The sequence below is a fragment of the Balaenoptera borealis genome (assembly GCF_965194805.1).
Source record: "Balaenoptera borealis genome assembly, chromosome: 19".
Taxonomy (NCBI): domain Eukaryota; kingdom Metazoa; phylum Chordata; class Mammalia; order Artiodactyla; family Balaenopteridae; genus Balaenoptera; species Balaenoptera borealis.
In genome coordinates, this window is record NC_138878.1 from 6,764,546 (window position 1) to 6,790,043 (window position 25,498).

The window sequence follows — 25,498 nt, forward strand, 5'->3', positions numbered from 1 at the left end:
TGAGAGAGAAAAATATATCTGCTCAAAGAGATGAGCAGGCCCCCTTGAGACACCTGAAAAAAATGACCACCTGCATTTTCAGGTGCCTGTACCAACTGTGCAACGAGATGACCTTTCACATTTCAAGCCATGGATGTTACAAAGATAATCAGATGAAAAAAAAATTTTTTTTTAATCCACAATGCTTGTTACATTAAAAAAAAAAAAAAGACACACTTCCTATTGCTTTGGCGTAAGGGCCCATGACATAGCCCACACATTGATCTGTGATCTTGTTCTTCATACCAAATGAGTTAGTGAAGCTAGAAATAAATATTTTAGGGCATGGCTTGCATTATGCTGCAGTGGCTTGTAACAAAACAATGAAAACAGAACATTGACATTATGGAAACCAGCCAAGATCTGGAGTTTAGAGTAGACCACAGACCACTGAGCCAGTCAGCATCCCAAACAGTGGCAAGTAGAACAGAGCTTAAGAGCAGTTGATTGTGAATCAGACTAGAGGGCAAGTTCTGCTACTGCCACCTAGTAACTGCTTAAGCCATAAAATGCCTTCCTCATTCCACTCCTGGGAAAGTTAGTTAAACTTTCTGAGTCTCCAGCTCTTCATCTACGAAATGAGTATAATACCTACCAGAAGGGGTTTGGAGAAGATTATAAAGATAATATCTGCACAGTCCCAGCACATAACAAGGGCTCACTAAGTGGCTATGATTTACTCAGAGGAAAACGGAGCACAACAGCCCTTGCAAGCCACCACACACATGTGCCCACATCCCCAATTTTATAAATGAGGCAGAAACTCACTGCAACATTTGGGTCTCCCAAACACAAACACTCACACACACACACACACACACACACACTTCAAGGTACTCATCCTGTAATACTGAAGGTGTAGAGATTGAAGTGTTTTTCACTCCCGCGTTTCTTTGCTGATTCATGCCCACTCCATAAAATCCATGTTAAAGGTGAGATCTTTCCTCGAACCTAATTATTTTGCCTCCTTGGATTGGGTGGGACATGTCTCCTGCTTAAGTAAGGACCTGATCATGCTGGGTCTCAACTCTCTGCCTCTTGATTGCTCCTGCAGTCCAGACTCCACCAAGAAGCCACTTCTACCCCTTGAACAAGTCCTTGCCCCTCTATGAGTTTCATGATTCTGTCTGTCCCCTCTTTGGGGACCGTGGGCCTTTTGGGATCTGTAAAGTAATAAAGTGGGTTTCTAGACTGTTTTCAATAAAAAAAAAAAAAAAAGTCAAAGAGAAACTGCATTTGTGTCACTGAGACTTTGGCCAATGCCCAATAACCATCTTTGGCTGGCATGATTGTTTGGACCTACTATGAATCCTGCTCTGGGTGACCTTGATCCTCGTAGAAGGGTGGGACCTAATCTTTTAACAGAACTGGGAGCACCCTGCCTTCCCCAAGGCCCAAGGGCACTGGAATGCGCTGGCCCAGCAGTACCACCCCTGCCTGGAGCCCATTTCACCGCCCGGCTGGGTCGCGGAGGCAAGAAGGCCTGACCTAGCGCTTCCACTCGCCCAGAAGCAACGCCTGAAGGCGTGGCTCCACCCCTCCCGGGAGGCCCCGCCCCTGACGGGCGGCCCGTTCCGCCCCCGTACTAGTCCCCGCCCCTCGCCGCAGCCCCTTCCGGGCCACAGGGCGTTCCGAGTGTCACGCCCCTCCCGCGTGCCACCCCATCAGGCCCCGCCCCTCCCGGGGCCCCGCCCCTGCGCGCCGGTCCAGCCAGCTCGCTCCGGCTTGCTCCGGCCCGGGGCCGCCCCCTCCCCGCCCCGCCCCCTCCGGCCAGGGGTGCTCTAGATGCTGTGCGGAGACCCTTTGCACCCCTGCGAACATGGCGCTGCGAGTGGCGCGCAGCGTGCGGGCCGCGATCTGCAGCCTGCGCGCCATCTCTGAGCCCAACGCGCCCTGCCCGCCGCGGCCCTGGAGACTGCGGGCGGGCGCCGTCCGGGCGCTGCGCACCGGCCCCGCTCTGCTGTCCGGTAAGTGCGGGCGGGCACGTGGGGCGAGCCAAGCTGACTCGGGGGAAGGGGCTGGGGCCTCGATCCTTACCTCGGGTCCCCGCCTCTGGTCGCCCCGGTCAAGGGAGGCGACCCCTGCGCACGCTTAGTTGCTGGGATCCCGTGTTGCGAGGCCGCTACTCCCTGAGTGACTTGGACGACCCCGCAGTCTTTGTCCTGCGGGTTCGGAGGCGGGGGGAGGGGGGCGGGGAGGCCTGGAGAACACGCGCGGCCGCCGTGTCCCGGCTGCTTCCGGCAGGAGCGTCGGCCGCTCGCTGCTGGAGACCCGGGCGAGCGTCGCTGAGCTCCTTCCTGACCTTATGTTTCTAGCATTTGTGAGCATCGTGGACCCTATGAGTGAAGACAAATAATAGGCTTTACTTTGCTACACGGATCGTCACTGAATTCTGAAGTAAAAGTAAAGCAAGAGCATGTATTGAAATTTAAAGCACTGGGTTTAGATTTTTACCAGCTAAAGCTGGCATAACGTTGGAGACAGCTATTTCCTAAAGCAGTGAGATAAACTCTACTGGACTCCACAGAAGACGTTCTACTAAAGTCTATATCGAGTCGTGAATGTGTGTTGGGCTGAAACGAGGCCTTACTTACATGGACTTGAAGTAACAGGGAGACCTGCCCGTAAATGTCTTGGCCATCTGTCCTACTTTAGCACACGTTACCGCAGAGGAAAAACCGTTTTACTTCATGCACCAATACCTGAGACACTAACTGCACCTCCGAGAACTCAGGCTTCTTGCTGACAGAGCGCAGGTCTGCGGTGGCTGTTGTCTCATTAAGTTCGTTGTTTTAGAAACCTGTTTGGGACTAGAAAAGTTGATAGGTTTAGTCCAAAGTCAAACATAATGAAGCTTACCTCCTCCCCACCCCACCCACCCATTATAATCTCTCAGCTCTGTGCCACATTTCAAGGGAAGAGCATTTCTCAGATAAGAACTGAATTTCAAACCTATGTATTTTGGTTATTCATTGTTACACTATCACTAGCTTTTTGCATTTTCCTGTTATCTAGTTAAATATTGCCCAAGATATCAATACCCATGATGTGGTTGAACACCTAGGTTTTTAATACTAAAGAGACCGAGTTCCAAATTTTCACTCCACCTCTTAGGAGCTGTGACATCTTGGGTAGTCACTTAACTTCTCTGAGTCTGTTTCCCTAATCAAAAAAATGGAAATGAGAAACCCTACCTTACAGATATGTTGGATGAAATGAAATAATGTAACTGCTGTACATATAGCTTGACGCATAGTAAGTACTTGATAAATGTTACTTCTTATTTAGTGTATAGAATCAAATAAATAGCAGAAAATTGATCAAATGTTAATATATTTTATTTGACTCAGTGATTTTGAAGGGAGGAGAATGCAAACTTCTCATAAATTACTCAACACACCTGATTTTGGGGGGGCCAAAACCCATGTTTTACAAGACTCAGAAGAAAAGTAATTATTTACCTAATCTCCTGTTCCCTTTTTTCCTGTTGGGCCAAGGGTTAAAGGAGAATTGTACGAATCATCGTCTTTTGACTGAATTGCGTGGCCTAGACAAAGACTTATGGCCTTTGAAGTCAAGTGGACCTAGGTGCATTTAGCTTAGCAATGTTTCTGCCTTTTCCCTAAACTTGTGGTTGCTCAGTTGCTAGATTGAATGTGAGAGCACTCTTACTCCTGAGATTATCTTTACAGTTAGGTAAGATGGCAAGACCAAAGTCAGGACAGTAATTTCAGAGAAGTCATATGTTTATGGTTGTCCAGTCCTTAACTTTTAAAAGGTATATTAGATTTAAACTGCCAGTTTTAGAGTTGTGACAGAATGTTAGGGAGAATTGAGTCCTGTAGACAAATAACTATATTAGATGTTTTGCTGAGCATCCTCTTAAAAAAAAATTACTTCACTCCAGCTTTTGAGTGCTTATTATATGCCAAGCACTGTGTTTTTAACTGGGAATACAGATGAGATAAAGCCTGCTCTTGCTTGCTTTGTACTTGGTCTACTGCCTGGGGGAAACTGTAGCCTGTTAAGTGCTGTGAGTGTGTGGGGGGAACGGGGTGGGAGAGTGGTGCAGAGTGCTGTGGGAGCAGGTTGGACGGCCCACGAACCCAGGCTTGGGAGGGCTGCATAAGGCATCTATCTGGCAGGCAGAGCTTCTAAATTGAGATCTGAAAGTCAAGAAAAGGCGGTGGGGAGAATGGGTTGCAGTCAGAACACTAAGTACAAACATGCTTTCTTAGGGAAACACACGTTGACCTGAAGCTTTTAGTAATTTGAAGTGGAGTGAAGCAAAGCAAGTTACTTTGTGGCAGATTTTGCAACCTCTTCCACTGAGGAGTATGATATTAAAGTTTTTTAATGATTGGGAGGAAAAGAAATACTCTTTATTTACACTCTGCTGTGTATCAGAGCTGTGTAATCAAGGCAGTTTAATGTTGTTTTAAGTACAGTTATCTCTTGGGTAAGGGGTAAGAGTGAACCAGCAGTGCTTATTGTAAAACAGTATTGAAATTAACGAGCCATTTTCTTATTAACTTCCGATGTAGTATTTTTGGAAAAATACTACTTCACTTCAGAATGTGATATATATTTAAGAAGGTAAGTTTTTTAAAAAAAATGTTTATTTTAAGCAAGTACTTCTGACATTAAATCGTAAGTAATTTTTTTCACATCACTCAACCTTTGGTAGGTCTTTCTTCCAAGAATCCTTGAGTATTTTGGCCATCCGTGTATTTGAAGAGAAGCAGCTCATAAAGCCAAGGGCTAACCTGTCCAGTGAATGTCAAGCAGAGGCTGCCTTTCTACCAGTTAATGTCTTAGCTCTGAGGTGACTATTGAGTTCTGATCGTATAGTTTGCTTCTTTAAATGATGGTAGCCACTTTCCTCAAGGGCAGACTTGAATTCATTTAAGGTGGAATCAAGAACTTAGTCAAGTTATAATTGTTCCGGGTCAGTTTTATTCCTGTTAAGATTCCACACAGCTCTCCCTAAAGAGGCACATAATTTTTTAGGTTAAATCATTTATGAGCAGTCTTTATGTGCCTCCCAAAACCTCATCACTCTTTTCTTCAGAGGGACACACTTCCTTTGTATGACAGACCAGTAATAGATAAATATATATTTGAAATGTGCTCCAAAATTTGTGTGTGTGTGTGTGTGTGTGTGATTTAGACTGAGTAATGTGAAGGGCAAATAATCAAATCTCCAAAAGATGCAAAGGTGTTCACATCAAGCCATCTTTGCCTAAATGATACCACTGTTGAGATGTGTCTTCTCACATGATCTGTTTTGTCCTGGGCAGTATACTGTTGAATGGCAATGCCGATAAGTCAAACACAAATACTGGGAAGGTCTTGCCTTTTGACAGCATTGATATGTAAAAAAATGCTTTTTAAGAAGTGATGCCACTGCTTTTCTGAAATACTGGTTTTCTATTTCAGGTCGTAAATTCACAGACAAACATGAATGGGTAACAACAGAAAACGGTGTTGGAACAGTGGGAATCAGCAATTTTGCACAGGTATCAGATTGTCTTGAAATATTTAATTCAGTCTGCTCTTGCCTAAATTGGATTGCTTTACCTTTTAAAAATTGTTTATTCTGCGCCTTAGTATTATTTTGGGCCCTTAGAAGAACATCAGTCATAGATGGAAAAAGTAAAACATAGTTTAGTTAGGGCAGTGTATAGTGTTTTTAGAGATATTGAAAGGTTAACACTTAAAATTAAAAATTAAAGTCAAGAGAGAAATGTTTGTTTCATATTGGGGCACTTAAGGAAAAAAGCAGAGCAAGCAAAAGGGCTGGAGTGTTGACAGTGTTTTGTGGATAACGATACACACATGATCTTGGGACTTGAAGAGGGAACACCTAGATTGGCACAGATTACACAAAGATAAACCTTTTATTTAGAGTTTGTCTCTACTAATTCCCTTATTGCCACTGATCCCATATTGAGATATTGTGTAAAAGAAAACTTGAGAAGTCAAATAGCAGCATGCATCACTGATTTTCAACTGGATCTCTGGGTGGGGTGGGGGATATTAACTGATGGAAGTATACAGTATTCTTCAGAAATGTTGCGATCTCAGGTACTGAGAATCAATGACAACTATATCTTCATTGGCATATCTGTGTACCTACTGGGGCCCAGTACAGAATGCTTTGTGAAATATTGCATAAGTATTGTCCTCCCCTCCTGGAGTTTATGAGGGGGAATCAGCTACACGGAAAATGACATACAAAACATTACGTGATGGATGACTTGAGTAGTACAAGGCATTGTAACCCACTCACCTGATGGAGAGATCACTACTTATTAGTCAGCAGATGCAGTAGGGGAAATGGCCTCAGTAAAATTGCAGAGGTGGAAAAGCACAAAGTGTGTTTGTTCTTAGAGGAGCTAGTAATCTTTTAGGGGGCATATGGTTTGTGACGGGGTCACTGCCACCTCTGGGAAATCCAGCTAGTGGCCTGTTTTCTTGCAGATCCTGAGGTAAGAATAATTTTGCATTTTTAAAGGGTTATAAGAAAAACCAAAGAATTTGGCCCCTCCAGTGTGAAGTATGTACTGTCTGAATTAAAGGGATTCAGTGTTTGGCTTGTTCCTATTTACTAGGTTTAATTTGATTTCTTAGAGGTTTGGTGTTTTGTTTTTGTTTTTTAAAGGAAGCTTTGGGAGATGTTGTTTACTGTAGTCTGCCTGAAGTTGGGACAAAATTGAACAAACAAGGTGAGTGTTTTTCTCATCTTGGTATGTCATGATTCATGCCATGAATTTTCTTTATCTTGCATAATAACTTGTTTGTACCCAGGATCATTTAGAGTGCTTTTTCCTCAAGTAACAGAAAACTTAAATAAGAGTAGATCAACCAATAGGGGTTTATTACATCTTATACAAGCAATCTTGGAAATAGGTGGATACAGGATTGACTCAGTGGCTCAGTGAAGATTATCAAGGACACAACCTCTCTGGTACTTTTTCTGCCTCAGCATGTCAGAGGTCACAGAATGACAGCAGAACCTTCAAGCATCATGTTCTCAATGACAATATCCAAAAGTAGGAAGAGAAGGACAGGCTCTCTTTGTCTCTTTATCGGGAACAACTATCTCAACCAGAAATCTCTCAGATCACCTTTTCTTTTATCAATTTAGCCAAGTCTGGGTCGCATTGCCATGCCTAACTGTAAGGAATGATGGTGAGGAGAATAATGAGCATTTTCAGACCTTACAATGGAAGGCAGGAAGTAGAGGGAAATGGCTCTTAGCACCCTCCCCGCCACACGTTGATACAGTATAATATAGCTGAAGTCTCTGAAGTTTAAAAAATAAAATCTGTCTTTCTTTGGAGGCAGTAAAGAATATCAGGATAGGACATGGGTTTATGAGTCAGAAGCTGGTTTTAAATCCTGGCCTCTCAACATATCAGCTGTGTGATTTGGGAGAGATTACTTAATGTAGGTTTCATCTGTAAGTTGGGATAATAATACTTACCTCATAGAGTAGTTGTAAGGATTAAATGAAATTAGCATAATATCCAGCATAAGATTAGTGCTTGATAAACATCAGTCAGTGGAACCACATATATTATTATTCATGGGTTCCCTGACATATATAAGATAGCCCTACAGAATTTAAGTATCTGTTTTCTTTAATCATGTTTTATTTACTGTGTATGCACTCTGCTGTTCTCAAGCAGATCAGAAATTTCTGAACATCTCTTTATAGCAGGTGAGGAGCATGAACCTACTTTTTGTGCTTCTATTATAGAAAAAATTCTGTTAATCTAAATATGTTGAGTAATACCCTTAAACTAATGAATGCTTTCTTTATACTTTCTGCTAAAGGTGTTTTTTAAATGATATAAAATTTACATACAGTGAAAATGCATGGATCTTAATTGTATAAGCCAAAGAGTTTTGACAACTGTGTAAACCTTGCCAATCAAAACTCTTCTCAATATACAACCACTTCTCTGATTTCTGTCACCATAGATTAGTTTTGCCTATTCTTTAACTTCATTTAAAAGGAATCAGACAATATGTATTATGTCTGGCTTCATTTGTCTAATATCATAATTTTGAGATTCATTCATATTGAGTGATCAGTATTTTGCTTTTTTATGCTGCTAAGTCCCATCGTGTTTGCCAAAGAGGTTATACCATTTTACACTCTCACCAACAGTATGAAAGAGTTCCAGGTGCTGCATATTTCATTGTGGTTTTAACTTGCATTTCCCTAGGACAGATTATTGTTCACCTTTCCATGTGCTTTTTGCCACTCACATCTTTTTTTGTGAAGTCTCTAGTCTTTTACTTGGGTTATCTTTTTACCGTTGATTCTTAGGCATCATTTTAAATTCTAGATACAAATCCTTTTTCAGAAATGTATTTTATGAATATTTTGTCATATTTATGTATGGAACATTGTCTTCTCTAAGAACTCTTTGTCCATCTTCGTAGTTCCCAGACTATATACCCCAGGGCCATGAGGTGCTGTGGGGTATTTTTAATTTTTAACATCTGTTGGACACAGCACAAACTAATAAACAATGGAGGTAACAATTTCAATGTTGGATTTTACTATATTACTTTGGGTAATGTGTCTTTGAAGCAAGTACTGCACAATTGGCATGGAACATCAGGTACGGCAATGATTGATGTGACCTGATTCCCTGATGGAGAACTTAATACAGTATGCAACAGACACATAATTTATATCTGTAAATTGTAATTAAAAATGAAATTTCTTTTTTGTTCAATTTATGTGTGTTAATTTTTTCAAACCGCTACTCAGTTGTTAGGATATAAAAACTTACTAAGTAGTTTGGACCTGACCTCTTAATAAATTGAAGTGTTAGGTATTTGTTTTGGTCTAGAGATTACCACAAAACCTTACTGAGACACTAAGGGCATTGTGAACTGAGAAAGTGAGCAACTCTGGCCCATACCAAGGTTTGCAGAGATACAGTATTTCATCATTAGGTATGATATTTAGCTGTGGAGTTTTTCATAGATGCCCATTATCAGGTGAAGCAGTTCCTTTCTATATCTAGTTTGCTGAGAATTATCATTTGTGGATGTTGAATTTTTGTCAGATTCATTTTCTCCATCTATTGACATGATCAAAGGGTTTATCTTGTTAATGTGATGAATGGTGATTCACTTTTGAATGCTTAACCAACCTTGCATTCCTGGTAGTCATGATACAAAAATTAAAAATTTTCTCTAAAAAACATACTGCTGGATTTGATTTGCTAATTTGTACATTATGTTCATGAGAGATATTGGTCATTTCTTATAATGGCTTTGTCAAATTTTGGAATCTGTTATATTGACCTCATAGAATAAGTTTAGAAATATTCCCACCTCTTTTCTTTTTCTGAAAGAATGTGCAAGATTAGTGTTGTTTCTTCTTTAATTGTTTGATAGAATTAACTGGTGGAATATGAGCCAGATTTCTTTGTAGGAAGGTTTTTGATACAAATTTCTTTAATATATATTCAGATTTTCTATATTACATTGGTTTTGAGAAATTTTTCCATTTCTTGTTATATTCAGCATAAAGATGCTCATATTTTTCATTTATTTTCCTTTTATACCCATACGATATGTAGTAGGGACTCCTTTTTCATTCCTTATATTGGTGGTAATTTTCTCTTCTCAATCAGTCTGCTAGCTCTTTATCAAATTTATCAATCTTTTGAAAGAACCAAATTTCTACTATGTTAAATGTTCTCATATTTTCCATTTCATTTGTTCTTTCATATCTTTATTTTCTTCCTCCAAGTTACTTAGATTTAATTTGCTTTTTCTAGCTTCTGGAAACTTGTGGTTTTGTTGGTTTTCAGGTTTTTTTACTGGACTTTTTTTATCCATACTGTAAAATGCTGTCTCCCTTGTGGTGAGTGGCAGCTAAAATCTTAGTCTGATCCTTCTAGCCTTATCTAGGACACTTGGAGTCTGCCCCATGCACATATGATTCAGGGATCATTCAGAGACCTGGACAGAATTCATAGACAGAATTTGGGGCTCTCCTTTTCATCTCTATCCTTAATGAGATTTCCCAGCTCACTTTCCAGTAGCTATGGTGGCCCCAAACTCTTGTCTCCTAGTCCTTTAAACCAGTAAGACTGAGATTTTCTTTCAGAATTTTGGCTGCTCCACCTGGCACAGATCAGTGTCCTTTCTTCAAGGCTAAAATCATTTTTAAAAAATCACCAGTGTCATACCTTCTTTCCAATGTTGCCTCCTTTCCATAAACTGACTGCTTTTGTTCATTTTCTAGTGTCTTTAGAAGCCAGGTCATTGATTTTAAGATGTTCTTTCTAAATAACGCCTAAAGATATTATTTCCTTCTAAGCACTATTTTAGCTCTACCCCCACAAACTTTGGTGTATTGTATTCATCACATTCAGTTCAGATCACTTGATTTTGTCCTGTAGGTGAGCAGGGCTCTGTTTTTTTTGTTTTGTTTTGTTTTTTAAATTAATTAATTAATTTTTATTTTTGGCTGGTTGGGTCTTCGTTGCTGCATGCAAGCTTTCTCTAGTTGTGGCGACTGGGGGCTACTCTTCGTTGCAGTGTGCAGGCTTCTCATTGCGGTGGCTTCTGTTGTTGCAGAGCACGGGCTCTAGGCCTGCGAGCTTCAGTAGTTGTGGCACATAGGCTCAGTAGTTGTGGCTCGCTGGCTCTAGAGTGCAGGCTCGGTAGTTGTGGCCTACGGGCTTAGTTGCTCCGTGGCATGTGGGATCTTCCCAGACCAGGGCTCAAACCCATGTCCCCTGCATTGGCAGGCGGATTCTCAACCGCTGTGCCACCAGGGAAATCCCAGGGCTCTGTTAATTTTTCAGTCTTTTTTCTTTTCAAACTCTTCTTCAGATTGGTTAGTTTCAGATGATCTTCATGTTCACTGACCCTTCTGCACAGTATCCAGTCTACTGTTAATGCCATCTAGTGAATGTTTTATTTTAGATATTATACTTTCCAGTTCTAGAATGTCCATTTTAAAAATTATAATTTCTTTGCAAGTATTTCCCCATATACTCACTCACTAGTTTTTTGTTTTTGTTTTTCTTGGTTTTTGAACATACTTACAGTAGCTATTTTAAGGTTCTCTGCTAATTCCAACATGTGGGTCTGTGCATTATTTTGAGATCTTTATACTGACTACTTTTTCTCTAAACTATGGCTCCCTTTTTTCTAGAATTTCAGCCCTCAAGTTCCAGCCACCTTGGGGGTCCACACTCCATCCTCTGACCCCTTTAGCAAATCAGACTGTGGTTTTCTACTTGTGTTCTAGTTACTTTGTGCTCTTTGGATGGGGCCATGTTGTCAGGCTACAGACGGTAGAAATGAAGATCTTGCATGACAAAACCTATGGTTTTATTTTAATTAAAGATATTTAGGACTTTCTATCATTACTGTATTAGAGGTGATCACTTCTCCATATTTTGTATTTTGGGGTCAGTAACTTGACATTTAATATTTTCTTTAATTTTCTCAATTTAGAGGAATTTGGTGCTTTGGAAAGTGTGAAAGCGGCTAGTGAACTCTATTCTCCTCTATCAGGAGAAGTAACTGAAATTAATGAAGCTCTAGCAGAAAATCCAGGACTTGTCAACAAATCTTGTTATGAAGATGGTAAGTTGTTGTTAGAAATTTTTTTAAGGATTGTTTGCTGCAGTTAACATTTAATCTAGAATTTAAAGCAATCTTTAGCTGATGGTGACTTCTTTTTGCACTTCTTGGTACTAAATAGAGATATTCTGCTTTAAAAAGGGAAAACAGTTTAGCTGAATATATAAAGTTATGTTTAAAATCTCTGTCAATAAAAGCATTGCCTGGGGCTTCCCTGGTGGCGCAGTGGTTGAGAATCTGCCTGCGAATGCAGGGGACACGGGTTCGAGCCCTGGTCTGGGAAGATCCCACATGCCGCAGAGCAACTGGGCCCGTGAGCCACAATTGCTGAGCCTGCGCGTCTGGAGCCTGTGCTCCGCAACAAGAGAGGCCACGATAGTGAGAGGCCCGCGCACCGCGATGAAGAGTGGCCCCCACTCGCCACAACTAGAGAAAGCCCTCGCACAGAAACGAAGACCCAACACAGCCATAAATAAATAAATAAAATTAAAAAAAAAAAAAGGGCTTTATTTAAAAAAAAAAAAAAAAAGCATTGCCTTATTTTATAGGGTTCTTAGTATCATAGTTGTAGACTCATTGTAAACACTTGAAAGTGTTTACCTCTTCAGTCATAAAGCATCTAATCACATTGTGTGATGTAGGTGGTAATAGAATAACATTTATTACATTAATTTTCAGTTTTCTCACATTTTCATCTTCATAATAATGTAGTAAGGTAAGCTAGCAGCAATTTTTTCCATTTTGTAGATGAATTGAGGCCCCAAAGGATTTCTCTGCTAAGGTCACACAGCCAACAAGATGCAAAATTAGCATTAGGTTGTAGTTCTGTTTCCTATCACCTACTTCTTCTCTCTACTAAAGCTTCCTAATGCCATTAATCTAAGTAGTTACAGTGTTGGTGTTCCTTTTGTTAAAGGTATACCTGGCCTTGTGTATTTGGATCCGTATGTAAAGTTGTTGATGCTTATTACAACCTAGAAGTTCTTAATCCATTATGGTAGAATTTCTTCTGGTTCTTTTCAGTTATGATATGTAAGGAATATTAATTTAATTCTTAAGGCTAAAATTTAAAGCTCTTTGAACAAATAATGAGTGATTTATGTAAAGAATACTAGGTTAATTTTGAGGCACTCAGAATTTACATTTTGAATGAATTTGACTTTCTCTTTAAAAAGGTGATTTGGAATATAAGATATTTTTTTTTGGTTCCAGGTTGGCTGATCAAGATGACACTCAGTAACCCTTCAGAACTAGATGAACTAATGAGTGAAGAAGCATATGAGAAATACATAAAATCTATTGAGGAGTGAAAATGGAACCCCTAAATAAACTAGTTTGAAACAACTTAATCTAGCATAGTTGTCTTAAATTAGTGGTGGATAGATTTTTAAAAAGCAACTTTTAGCAAAAGAAACTACTTGAAACAATGTTGCCTGAAGAAAATACCCCTTAACTTCCTAATGATTTCAGATAAACACTATGCATCTTTTTCACAACACCCTGTGATTTTTAGGCTAGTCTCCAGTTATAATACTCAGAATTCCTGAAATTATCTGTGGTAAAACTAGTTATAAAAATTATGTAATTCAAGGATAACATTGCTATCTTAACCTTATATAATATTGTAACTTGCTTACCGCCATCCCTGGATTTGGGTCAAAATACTCAATGAACTTGCCACTGGAAATAAATGACAGTGGAGAAAAGTTTGTTAGTTGTATAGTGTCCAGTGAAGAACATTACTATCTTAATTTTGCAATATACTGTGTTTGCTGGTGCTATTTTTATACAGTGAAGCAACAGCCTTGCAGGAAAATAAGAAACAGTTTAATAATAAAATATTCAACTTCTTAATTAATCGTGTTTTTTGTTTTGCCATTAATATTTCATTTAGTGACTCCGCTAGTGTTTGTAAAGATGCTAATTTTAACTTACGGAAAGTTATTTTTTAAAAAGGAATTTTAAGCCCTAGCGATGAAAGGTTCCAAGAAAATGTTTCCTTTTTGTCACAAATCTTGCTTTTCTTAAGCAAAGATCTAATTGCCTGATAGCATCAAGTACTATTTTTTGGTTATCTTTAACATAAAAGAAATCATTGACTTTGTTTTTCTATCATGCCAATTAGAAGAGAGTAAAAACAAGAAGAGGTGAAATTTTGATCAGCATAGCACATGACATCCTTAAGAAAGCTAAACCACATTAACGTAAGGTTTCTACTTAAGTAATGGGAATAGAAGTGGACACAGTGGCCAACATAGCATACTTTCTAATTAAGCCAATGGTAGTACTGTAGTATGCTGATATTTGGGGCAGGGGATAGAACATACATAAGTATACACACACACACATATATATACTTATACACACACACAGCAAGAACAAACTTCTACCATTTTCCCAGTTACTAGAGGAAAAGGGAAGTATGTAGACACTACTATCTTCTGGTAAATAAAGAGCAAATAACATAGAGTACGTAGGTAGGTAAATAACATACAAGTCTTTCTTGTTCCTCTGCATAAAGAATGCATTCTTTCCAGGACTGTGCCAGTAGCCATTATCACTGCTGAGCTGTGTCTATTATTAATCAGTTTAATTAATTTGACTGTCTGCTTTGGAAATAGGGATGAGTAATAATTGCTCATTTAAATCTAAATAAATCTTGTTTTAAAGGTACTCTCATATATTACCTTCTTTCATCTTTACCACAATAGCCAGAGCTAGGTAGGGCATATCCATAACTACCACCATTTCACAGATAAGGTGATGGAGAGGATAAGAGGATATGGTTAGGATTTTCACATTTCCTGGCTCACTCTTCATCAGTTCCTTAGCAAATGTAAGTTACTATGATAATACTTAAGGGAATACCCTGGCGGTCTGGTGGTTAGGTGCTTTCATTGCCAGGGCCCAGGTTCAATCCCTAGTCAGGGAACTAATATCCCACAAGACGCGTTAACGTGGCCAAAAATATATTTAAATGGGAATCTGGCAGGCGGGAGGATCAAAGAACAAAACTTTATGACAACTTGCTCTTTTTCACTGTTTAGAATACAGAGCCAATTCAACCTTCGTTTCTATTTTAGTGCTGCTAAAAATCATAGGCGTTGAATGGCCCTCCAAATGGACTAAATCAGAGAATTCAATTTCTCAGACCTCATATTCCTTTGAATGGTTTTGGACTTAATAGAGGAGCTTAATATAGGTTTTGAATAATGCTATCTAATTTAAAATTCAAGAAATGGAACAGGTAACCCTGGAAGTGTTTAAAAAAACACTAAGTTTTAAGTTTTAATAAAGAAACCACTAGAGGGCTCTCTGTACAGGCATGCTAGTATGAAAATGAGACCGGTATTTCAGATCAACTCTCAAGCAAATCAATTTCTGAATTTTTCTGAATTTCTGCAACTTTTCTGGGGCTGCGTAAATGTCCGAGTACCACCCACCTTCAGTTTTTAAAATTACGCTAACTATAACTGTGCCTTCATTACTTCTCAACAATCACTGTATTATTTCAGACCTAATCATCTTAGTGATTAAACTCTTTTTTCTCAGCAACATGGCTTTACTATTAACTATCCCATCAGTCTTTTTTTTTTTTTTTTCCTTTTAGAGAGTAGATTTAGGTTCAAAATTCAGCGGAAAGAAGTTTCTGTATACCTCCTGCCCCCATCTTGGGGTTTTTAAAACACCCCTTTGCCAACTCTGAGATCTTTTTCTACTAGAGCTTTTGTATCTTGATTCCATCTCTACTTCGGCTTTTTATAAACATGACTAGCCAAACACTCGTCCCTTTAAGTTTCTGCTCAGTCATGTTATCAGGCTTTTTTTTTTTTTTTTAACATTATTGGAGTATAATTGCTTTACAATGGTGTGTTAGTTTCTGCTGTATAACAAAGTGAATCAGCTGTATGTATACATATATTCCCACATCCCCTCCCTCTTGTGTCTGCCTCCCACCCTCCCTATCCCACCCCTCTAGGTGGTCACAAAGCACTGAGCTGATCTCCCTGTGCCATGCGGTTGCTTCCCACTAGCTATCTATTTTCCATTTGGTAGTGTATATATGTCCGTGCCACTCTCTCACTTCGTCCCAGCTTACCCCTGCTATCAGGCTTTTACCTGCTAAGCTTCAACAGTGATTAGAAGCCCGTTTAAAACGGGTATGCAGGCAAAATTAGTGTGAAGCAAATCATTTGCCAGATCTTCCACTTCCATGTGTACTTGGGAGAATGTGCTTTCAGTCAAGAAGTTTACCAGTTATTTAGTAAATCTTAGTTAAGACTTTCGGTATACTTCCCAGAAACAGAACACAGCTTTAATGACTTTGCTAACAAATCCTGCTAGTCAGGTGGTTTCAGATTTTCTATTTTCAACAGAACTGAAGGAGGTTCTTCCTAACCAAACTGTCAGGTGATAATTAAAAAAATTTTTTTTGCTTACTAGGTGATTTCTAGTGTGGAAAGGAGTTTAAAAAGTTAAGAGACACTGCAATGACAAAACCCCTTCATGTGCATCTTCCTATGAACAAGGTATCTCACTCAGCTTATATCTATGAAAAAAAACCATAAAATTGGGACTGAATCTGTCTCATTCTAGCAATATGTAATATTTACCCATAGATACATGAATTGGCATGAGGGGAGGGACAGCCCCATCTCTTTCATTCTATACACTTTCAGTAACATTCTTTTGTTTACTATTTATGAACGCATGGAATATATTCCTTTATTTGCCAAGTGAGTAGAAATAAAGGTAATTCTAAATTTGGAAACAAATGTAGACTTACAGTATTATGAAAAATTTTTAAATTTCATTTTCAAATTATATTTTTGTGTTGCACAGAAACATGATAGATTACTCAAAAGTTTTTGATCATATATATATGTTAGAATGAAATTCTGTGGAGAAAGTAGAATAGAAATATAATTATGAATTTAGGGAGAAAAAGCAAAAGAAAATTTTCAATTTTTTAGTTTATGCATGTATTTTTAAATAGATGTTTATGGGTCTCAAATTGCTATTAAATTTAGATTTCCTTCAGTACTTTTAAGAGTGATGTGCATTTTAAAATGCCAACATTTATGATCATCTAGATGGTACATCCTTTAAAGTTTGTGATTGGGAATTTCCTGGTGGCCCAGTGGTTAGGATTCTGGGCTTTCACTGCTGGGGCCCAGGTTCAATCCCTGGTCAGGAAACTGAGATCACACAAGCCGCGTGGCACAGCCAAAAAAAATTATGATAGAAAATTTTGTGTTTTAACACACACAAAAAAGTGGAATGAGATATGCAGTTTATGTACAATTCTTTTTAGAAGTATGCAGGCATACTGTTAATTCCAGGTTGTGAAATACAAACAATCCCAAAGTGTGTATTTTTAAGTAAAGAATACCTTAAAAAGTAGTCATATTCTAGAAAAGTACTTCATTCTAACGTCTTAGAATAATGTAATCTATACATCATAAAAAATGGTCTTTCCATAGTATTGATAGGCTTTCTAATTAATACTGTACCTTCTGTAAAAAAACAGTAATACATATCTATCTTTCCAAGTGGCTTTTTTTTTTTTTTTTGATTTTTTTTTTTACGGGGACCCTTTTTAAAGTCTTCATTGAATTTGTTACAATATTGCTTCTGTTTTATGTTTTGGTTTTTTGGCCTGGAGGCAGGTGGGATCTTAGCTCCCCAACCAGGTATCGAACCCACACCCCCTACATTGGAAGGCAAAGTCTTAAACATTGGAACGCCAGGGAAGTCCCTCCAAATGGCTTTTAATCACAGGGGTATAAAAGGCTTAGGATATTTTTCTCCAGCAGAAATATTCACACTTCTAAAACCAGAAAGCACAAGGGCTTTGGAACCAGACCTGAGCTGGGTTCTACTACGAATGCCTGACTCCGGGCACAGGTTCCCACCCCTGGCTGCACCTTGGGATGCTCGAAAATACCAGCACCAGAGCTGGGAGGGGAGGAGAGGGTGACATTTCACTGTCTTCAACGAGCTCCTCAGCTGATTTAGCAACGTGGGGCTACTTTTCTACATTTGTATAAAAGATGCCAATGCCCACTTCACAGGCTGCGCTGCTACACGACAGGGGATGGCGCCTTAAAGACCTACTGGCGTGCACCACCCTGGCACAGTCCTTATGGGGGAGGGGCGATTGGGGGACAGTGGGCAAAGTCTGGGGACATTTTCGGTCGCCTGGCATCTAGGGGGTAGAGGCCAGGGACGCTGCTAGCCAACCCCCATCACAGAACCATCCGCGCCAAGGGCAGCAGTGCGGAGGGAGAGGTCCTGGGTCTCTGAGGGGAAGCTGGTCCCAAAGCCCTCACTTTCTAACTCGAGGGTCCGACGGGCACCCAACCCCTCGGTGGGTTTCCCTGACCGGCACTTAAGGCTACACGGTACCTCACGAGGCGGCCTCCCGCGCTCTCAGCGGCGGTGAGCTCCTCACGCGCGGGTGGAAGATTCACGGCCGCGCACAGCCTGCCGAGAGCACGCGCACAGCCTGCCGGGAGCACGCGCCCGCCGCGGTCAGTCGGCGTCGCTTCCCGCGCTCAGCTTTGTTGAGTGTGGCGCGTATACGTCACTTCCACTGCGAATCCCCCGCAGGCCCGCCTACCGCCCGCCCCCAGCGCGTCCGTAATCCAGGGCAACTGTCGCTGTCGCCCGCCGGCGGGGACTAAGCTGCCCGGGGGCCTTGGACTCCGCTGGCCCCCACAGGAGGGTGTGAGCGGCGGCGGCCGCTTCCCCGCCTCCGGGGCAAGTCCCCAGACCACTCCACGGGCGGCAGAGCGAGACCCCCTTCCCAGTTCGGAAGGAAGCTGCCTTCTGAGGCGGGGAGGCAAAAAGGAGAGGTACGGCGGGCCCGGGCTGGAATAGGAGTGGGCAGGGCCTGGGGAGGAGGGCACGGAATGGGTGGGGCAGTGGGAGGAGCCATTGAAAGGGCGGAGCCCTGTGAGGGAGGAGCCAATGGAGGAAGGGGTGGGGCTTGTGGGGCAAGCGGGGGCGCCTTGCTGGAGGGCATAGCTATTGAAAGAAGGGGATTGGGAAATTGGGATTGACATATATACACTAATATGTATAAAGCAGATACCTAATAAGAACCTGCTGTGTAAAAAATAAAATAAAATTCAAAACTTCAAAAAAAATAGGAGGGGAGTATCTTTTGCGGCAAGGTAGGAACTGCTGGAGGAAGGGGAGGAGCTAGATGAGGAAGAAAGAAGGATCGTGGAAGAAGGGGAGGGGCCTGTGGGGGAGGGGGAGGGCTGCTAGAGGAAAGAGAGGAGCCAGGTGTCAACTGCCTGGGCTTCAGGAGCCACAGGTGGAGTGAGTGTGTGTTTCAAGACTTGAACTTTCCTGTACATTGTATGCTGTGTGAGAGCTGGGAAGACGGGCGTTGCTTTACCATTTCACTACCAGTGCTAGGCATCTAATAGGCACTTAGTGAGTAATGAGTGTGACTGGAAAAAGCAGAAGAGTTGGAGACTGGGATTGGAGTAGAAATGTTCCGATAGGGAGCGATGGTTGTAGAAACTGCTGTCCTAGGAATCATTCTGTGAATAATCAAAGCTGCTGTGCTCTGTAGGTGTATAAGAAGCATAAAGCACAGATCATGAACATGGGGAGATAAAATTTATACTCTTGAAAATGTGAACAAATTGTTCGAATGGGGTGGTGCAACCTTTGAGGCGAAGTTTCAACTGCCAAGTTGTGTTCCCAGATGGTAAGTTAGGTCGGGGTCCCAGTGTCATTTTCCTTTAGAAGCTATATTGCCAGTGATCAGCATGCCCAGGCCAATCTTCAAGACCTATTGAACCAGTTCATATGCATAAAACTTAGCTCTGCAGTAAGAAACTTAACTTCCATCATGGCTAAGAGTGTTTGTATTCTTTGATTTTCTTCATTCAACACATGTTGGTTGATAAGGATCCACAGGAACATCCATTCAGAATTCCAAGTGAGGCTGCCAGAAACCCGACTTTCCCTGGCTGGAATTCTGACATAGATTCAAGATTCTTTGAAACCTGAAACTTCTAGGAAAGTGGGGGTCGGTGTGTGGGCATGGCATAGAGCCAGGGAGGGGGTAAGGAGTTTTGAGGTCATCACAGCCTGCTTTTGACAGAAACAACCTGCTTTTGACTTCAACACTCTGGGCTTTTCACCTCTTCTGGCCCATTAACATTCCCTTCATCATTAATTGATTAAGAACATGTCAACTAGGTATAGGAATAGAGGGTAAGGCATTTGTAGTCTGACTGCATGGACAGGTGATAGCGAATATGTGGCAAAGATGATGGCAAAAAGAAAGAGAGAAGAGTGTTGGCACTCTTCAAAGACAGTAAGGTGCCTCAAATTCCTCTCGTGCTTTCAGTCTCTGACTTCTGCTGCTGCTCCTGAGGCTAGCCAGAGAAAACTCTCTGCTTTTAAAGGGCTCGTATCATTAGATTAGGCCCACCCCGATACACCAAGATAATTTCCCTATCTTCGGGTCAACTGATTAGCAACCATAATTACATCTATAAAGTCCCCTTTGCCACGTAATATACCTTATTCATGGATGTTATAGCGCATCATATTCATAGTCCCAGGGATTAGGATGGGAAACCTTGTGGAGGGAGGATTGGCAGAATTTTATTTACTACATTATCTTTCAGGAATATTGTAGAAAAGCTACTACAAGAGGTTTTTTGTTTTTTTTATTTTCCCAGTTTCTCTCCGTGAACATAAATCACACTTACACACTATTAGTTCTACCTCTAATCAGAATTTTATCTTTGAATTGATTCAAGTACACTCTTGGTCTTCCAAAGAATGGAGCTTGTATTCTGATACTTTCAATCTGTAATATTCATCTTTTACTCTGACTTTATGATATGTACCAGCCTGGCTTTGCACGGTAGAATACCTATAGAAATCTTTTCCTTTCTATAGTGCTGAAATATGCTTTTGGGGGGTATTTTTTCACAGAAAAACTACATTTATTTTTCTTTCATACCTGAAGCTAGTTCTTGTTTTCTATCATTATGTAGCTTTATATATAATAGTGATAACTTACAGGATTAAATAGCACTCTAGTCCCTTTAATATGTAACTCTTCATCCAGTTATTTTAAAAACTATGTTATAGCTAGTTTTTTTTTTGCTTCAGGTGTAATAGTTAAACGAATCAGCGCTAGAATCAGAAAGGCCTGGCCTTGGAATTTCAGTTGACACTAACAATCTCAGTGACTGTGTTCATCGGTAGAGGTCAGGCTCTGCTGCAGTAACAGACAGATCCTAAAATCTCAATGGCTTGACTCATTAAGTGTGTTATCATTCATGCATAGTCTGATGAGTGCTTATGGGGGTTCTCCCCAAAGCTGTGACTCAGGATCCAGGCTTCCTTCATTTTGTGATGCTACCAACTCAACATGTGACTTCCAAGGTCATAGTGGGAGGAGAAGAGAGAACTGAAGGGGCACTTTACCTCTTAACTGTCTCATCCAGGAAGTGATATAATCAGTTCCACTCGTTCTGCTGGCTAGACTAGTCACAGGGCTCTAACACAACTGTAAGAGAGGCTGCAATGTAGGGAAAGACAATGGCTCTTTTGGGAGAACTAACTTTCTCACAGTGACCACGGAAATTTTCCCAACCTTCCCGTATGTTTTCTCATTAATAAAATTATACTAATAATCAGTAAATATGAGTTACTCTCTTTCAGAGGTTCAGTATAGGTACCAGATATAAATATATGTTGACTTTTATTTTTATTTAGCTGAGTTGAAGCCAGTGTTTCTTGTATGTCATCTTTGTCTCGGAATTGCTCATTTTCAATATAATGATTTCCATTCCCCTCCAGCCATTATATTTTCTTTTCTGGCATTCTTCCAACCTTGATCACAGACAGCTGGTGGCTTGTATTGATTAGTAATAACGTGCACATTTGACTGAGTCATTTTGAGCTGTCCCTTCCCACCTAGAGTGGAGTTGAAGCATTCTGAATAGACTGTGATCTCTAATAAAGAACAATAAAGACAGGGACCAGGTATGGATGCCCCTTGCGCCCTTCTCAATGTGGCTAGACAGAGAGTCTCATACCGCCAGAACCATCAGACTGCTGCTTTCTGATTGGCATTGGATTCCCAGGAACAAGAATTTCCACACAATATCATGAAGAAAAGCATGCATGGACTTTAGAGTCAGAAAAACATGTCTGCAAATTCTTTGATCCTTCTCCCATGGAGAAGTGGAGTGTGGGTGTCCCCTCCTCTTGTGTGTGGGATGACCTCAGTGGCTGGTCAACCAGCTGAGTCCAGCAAAAGTGAAACGATGTGACTTATAAGGCTAGGTCGTAAAAGGCAATTCAGCTTCTGCCTATTCTAATATTGTAATGATATCAAAAACTTGGCAAGCGTTAGTTGTCCTTCCTTTCCTCAAGCTTATCTTTCTTCAACTAGTTTCCTGAGAAATAAGACTGACTCTGCAATGCTATGGTAGAAATTGTTCGCAGACCAGCATCTTTACATTTTGGTAATATATACCGTATTATGAGTACCCTCTTTGAGGCAGGACAGAAAACTCAAGACCCCTGTACTACCTTGTAGCAAGGATTCTGGCATGTGACCTAGGTTCCACCAATTAGATGCACCCTCGCAATACATGCATGGAGAAGTGAATAACAGGAAGAAGTGGTCGTTTGCAAAGGGGTGAAAGAAAATTGTCGTGATGGTGGCAGAGGCATTTGATGCTTTGGGGCTGGAGTGGCAGAGCTTTGGAATCCAGTCCCAAGTGTCCTATTTCTGAAAGCTGAGTCCGTTACATATTTTGAACAAATAGTTCCAGGAGCAAATTTTTCCTGACTTTATAGCTTCGAAGTCTGGCTTTCTGACCCACTCTTCCCCTGAAGATTTTGTAGGCTACCTAATAACTTCTGATAATTTTGTTATTAAAAACCAATGAGGAATATATAAAATAGATAAACAACAAGAACCTACTTTATGGCACAGAGAACTATATTCAATGTCTTGTAATAACCTGTAATGGAAAAGAATCTGAAAAGGAATATATATATAAAATCACTTTGCTGTAAACTTGAAAGTAACACAGCATTTTAAATCAATTATACTTCAATAAAAAGTTGTTTGTTTTGAAAAAAAAAAAACTTGTGGTTACAATCAAGAGACAAATTAGGAGTATGAGATTAAAAAAAAAAAACAAAAAATCAATGAGGATTCTGTCATTTACAGGGCCCAACTAATAAAAATGTACACTTCCAATTTGAGCCTCAGATCCAATGATTAACGTAACACTTATATAAGAATAATGTCTCATAGTTATACATAGTTTATAAAGAGCTCTCATGAGTTATTTTTTAATGTAAATTTTCATCTTTAGTGCCAAACTCTTTTCCAAAGTATACCCATTTACTCTCCTACCATCGACATTTTACACTTTATCAACAGGTTTTTTTTAACCTTTACCAAAATTTTGGTTATGTTCTGCTATCTCAATTGACTTTTTGTGTAAAGTTCTATGAATTTTAACATATATATAGACACCAATCTGTCTACCATTGCTATAGTTCTGTCTTTTTGAGAATGTCATATAGAGTATACACTCCTGTATACTGTGGAGCATGCAGTACAATTTTTTGAAAAAGACTGGCTTCACTCAGCATAATGCCTTTGAGATTCATCCATGTCATTATATATAGAGAGTTTGTTTCTTCTTATTGCTGAGTCGTGGTCCATTGTATGTGTATACCAGTTTGTTTACCTGTTCACCTATTGAAGGATATTTGGGGTGTTTCCAGTTTGAGGCGATTATGAACAGAGTTGCTATAAATACTCATGTACAGATTTTGTGTGAATATAAGTTTTAATTTCTCTAGAATAGTAATCAAGAGTAGGATTGCTGTGTAGTTTGGTGAGTGTATGTCTCCCTTTATAAGAAATTGCCAGATTGTTTTCTAGAGGGGCTTTACCATTTTGCATTTCTACCAGCAATGTAGGAGAATTCCAGTTGCTGCTGTCCTTGCCAACAGTTGGTATTGTCAATATATATATATATTTTTAACATCTTTATTGGAGTATAATTGCTTTACAATGGTGTATTAGTTTCTACTTTATAACAAAGTGAATCAGCTGTACATATACATATATCCCCATATCCCCTCCCTCTCGCGTCTCCCTCCCACCCTCCCTATCCCACCCCTCTAGGTGGTCACAAAGCACTGAGCTGATCTCCCTGTGCTATGCGGCTGCTTCCCACTAGCTATCTATTTTACATTTGGTAGTGTATATATGTCCATGCCACTCTCTCACTTCATCCCAGCTTACCCTTCCCCCTCCCCGTGTCCTCGAGTCCATTCTCGACATCTACCTCTTTATTCCTGTCCTGCCCCTAGTTTCTTCAGAACCTTTTTTTTTTTTTTTTTTAGATTCCATATATATTTGTTAGCATACGGTATTTGTTTTTCTCTTTCTGACTTACTTCACTCTGTATGACAGACTCCAGGTCCATCCACCTCACTACAAATAACTCAATTTCACTTCTTTTTATGGCTGAGCAATATTCCATTGTATATATGTGCCACATCTTCTTTATCCATTCATCTGTCAATGGACACTTAGGTTGCTTCGGTATATCCCCAGTAGTGGGATTGCTGGGTCAATATTTTTAATTTTAGCCATTTTAATACATAGTTTTAATTTGCATTTCCCTAATGGTTAATGATGTTGAATGTCTTTTTATGTTCTTCTTTTTTTTTTTAATGGGGAATAATTGCAATCCCTGATCCCCATCACAAATGGGGTTCAACAGGTTACCCGCGTCTGCCGGCATAGGGTAGGCACACACTGAGCTAGGCATCACAGACCTGTTATTGCTCAATCTTGGGTGGCTGAATGCCTCTTGTCCCTCTAAGAAGTAGGTGCTTATTATATCCTCTTTGGTGAAGTGTCTGTTCAAGTGTTTTGTCCATCTTGTATTTGGCAAAATTAATTTTTCTATTTTCTATTTGTTGTTATTTTCTTACTATTGAGTTTGCAGAGTTCTTTACATATTCTGGATAGAAGTCCTTTATCAAATAAGCGATTTGCAAATATTTTCTCCCAGTCTGTAGCTTGTCTCTTTTCATTCTCCAACAGAGCCTTTGGCAGAGTGAAAGTTCATAATTTTAATGAGGACCAGTTTACCAATTTATTTATTTATTTATTTATTTTATGGATCATGCTTTTGGTGTCATGTCTAGAACACTTTGCCTAACCCCAGTTCTTAAAGATTTTCTGTATTTTCTTCTAAAAGTTGTATAGCTTTATGGTTTATATTTAGATTTATGATCCATTTTGAGTTAATTTTTTTGCATATGAATGGCCAATTATTGCAACATTCTTGTTGAAAGACTGTTCTTTCTGCACTTAATTTTTTTTGCATCTTTGTCAAAAATCAATTGGCCATGTTTATGTGGGTATATTTTTGAACCCCTTATTCTGGCCCGTTGATCTGTTTGTCTCTGCATTCACCAATACCATACTGATTCCTGTAGTTTTATGGTAATTTTTTAAACTGGGTAATGTGATTCCTCCATTTTGTTCTTCATTTTCATAATTGTTTTAGCTATTATAGTTCCTTTTACATTTCCTAATAAATTTTAAAACCAGTTTGTTAATATCTATAATAAATCCTGCTCTAGATTCATATCTTGATATTCAGCAGTTATTCCTCCAACTTCTTCTTTGAGATTGTCTATCTATTCTTGGGCCTTTGTATTTTCACATACGTTTTTGAATCCAGAAAACTGAAAACAGTTTTAAGAAAATAATTTTAACGTTATAGTCCTA

General features: G+C 39.9%; 2 protein-coding genes and 2 long non-coding RNA genes across 7 annotated transcripts in view; 2 read left to right on the top strand and 2 right to left on the bottom strand.

The window, feature by feature from the left end:
• The first annotated feature begins 1,702 nt into the window (after positions 1-1,702).
• On the top strand, positions 1,703-13,022 carry GCSH (glycine cleavage system protein H). The gene is made up of 5 exons (XM_082366431.1): positions 1,703-2,006; positions 5,479-5,558; positions 6,704-6,767; positions 11,545-11,676; positions 12,886-13,022. Exons 1-5 carry the CDS (start codon positions 1,859-1,861, stop codon positions 12,981-12,983), a joined length of 522 nt encoding a protein of 173 aa, XP_082222557.1. The 5' UTR covers positions 1,703-1,858; the 3' UTR covers positions 12,984-13,022.
• On the bottom strand, positions 2,021-18,193 carry LOC309616171. The gene is made up of 3 exons (XR_014237329.1): positions 18,082-18,193; positions 2,634-2,849; positions 2,021-2,375 (listed from the first exon to the last, which is right to left on the bottom strand). It is a non-coding gene; the product is annotated as an uncharacterized lncRNA (long non-coding RNA).
• On the bottom strand, positions 11,734-12,879 carry LOC309616177. Its single transcript, XR_014237335.1, has 2 exons — positions 12,210-12,879; positions 11,734-11,876 (listed from the first exon to the last, which is right to left on the bottom strand). It is a non-coding gene; the product is annotated as an uncharacterized lncRNA (long non-coding RNA).
• A 200-nt stretch (positions 18,194-18,393) lies between the features above and the next one.
• LOC309616132 (uncharacterized protein C16orf46) overlaps positions 18,394-25,498 on the top strand; it is a 33,135-nt gene continuing 26,030 nt past the window's right edge. For 2 of the 4 annotated variants that reach the window (XM_082366370.1, XM_082366365.1), the window contains exon 1: positions 18,452-18,530. The gene's annotated coding sequence lies outside the window, so the exon portion shown is untranslated. Of the gene's footprint in view, positions 18,531-18,699; positions 19,400-25,498 lie in introns of those variants that run through there. The other 2 variants (XM_082366364.1, XM_082366369.1) reach the window with 2 other exon arrangements.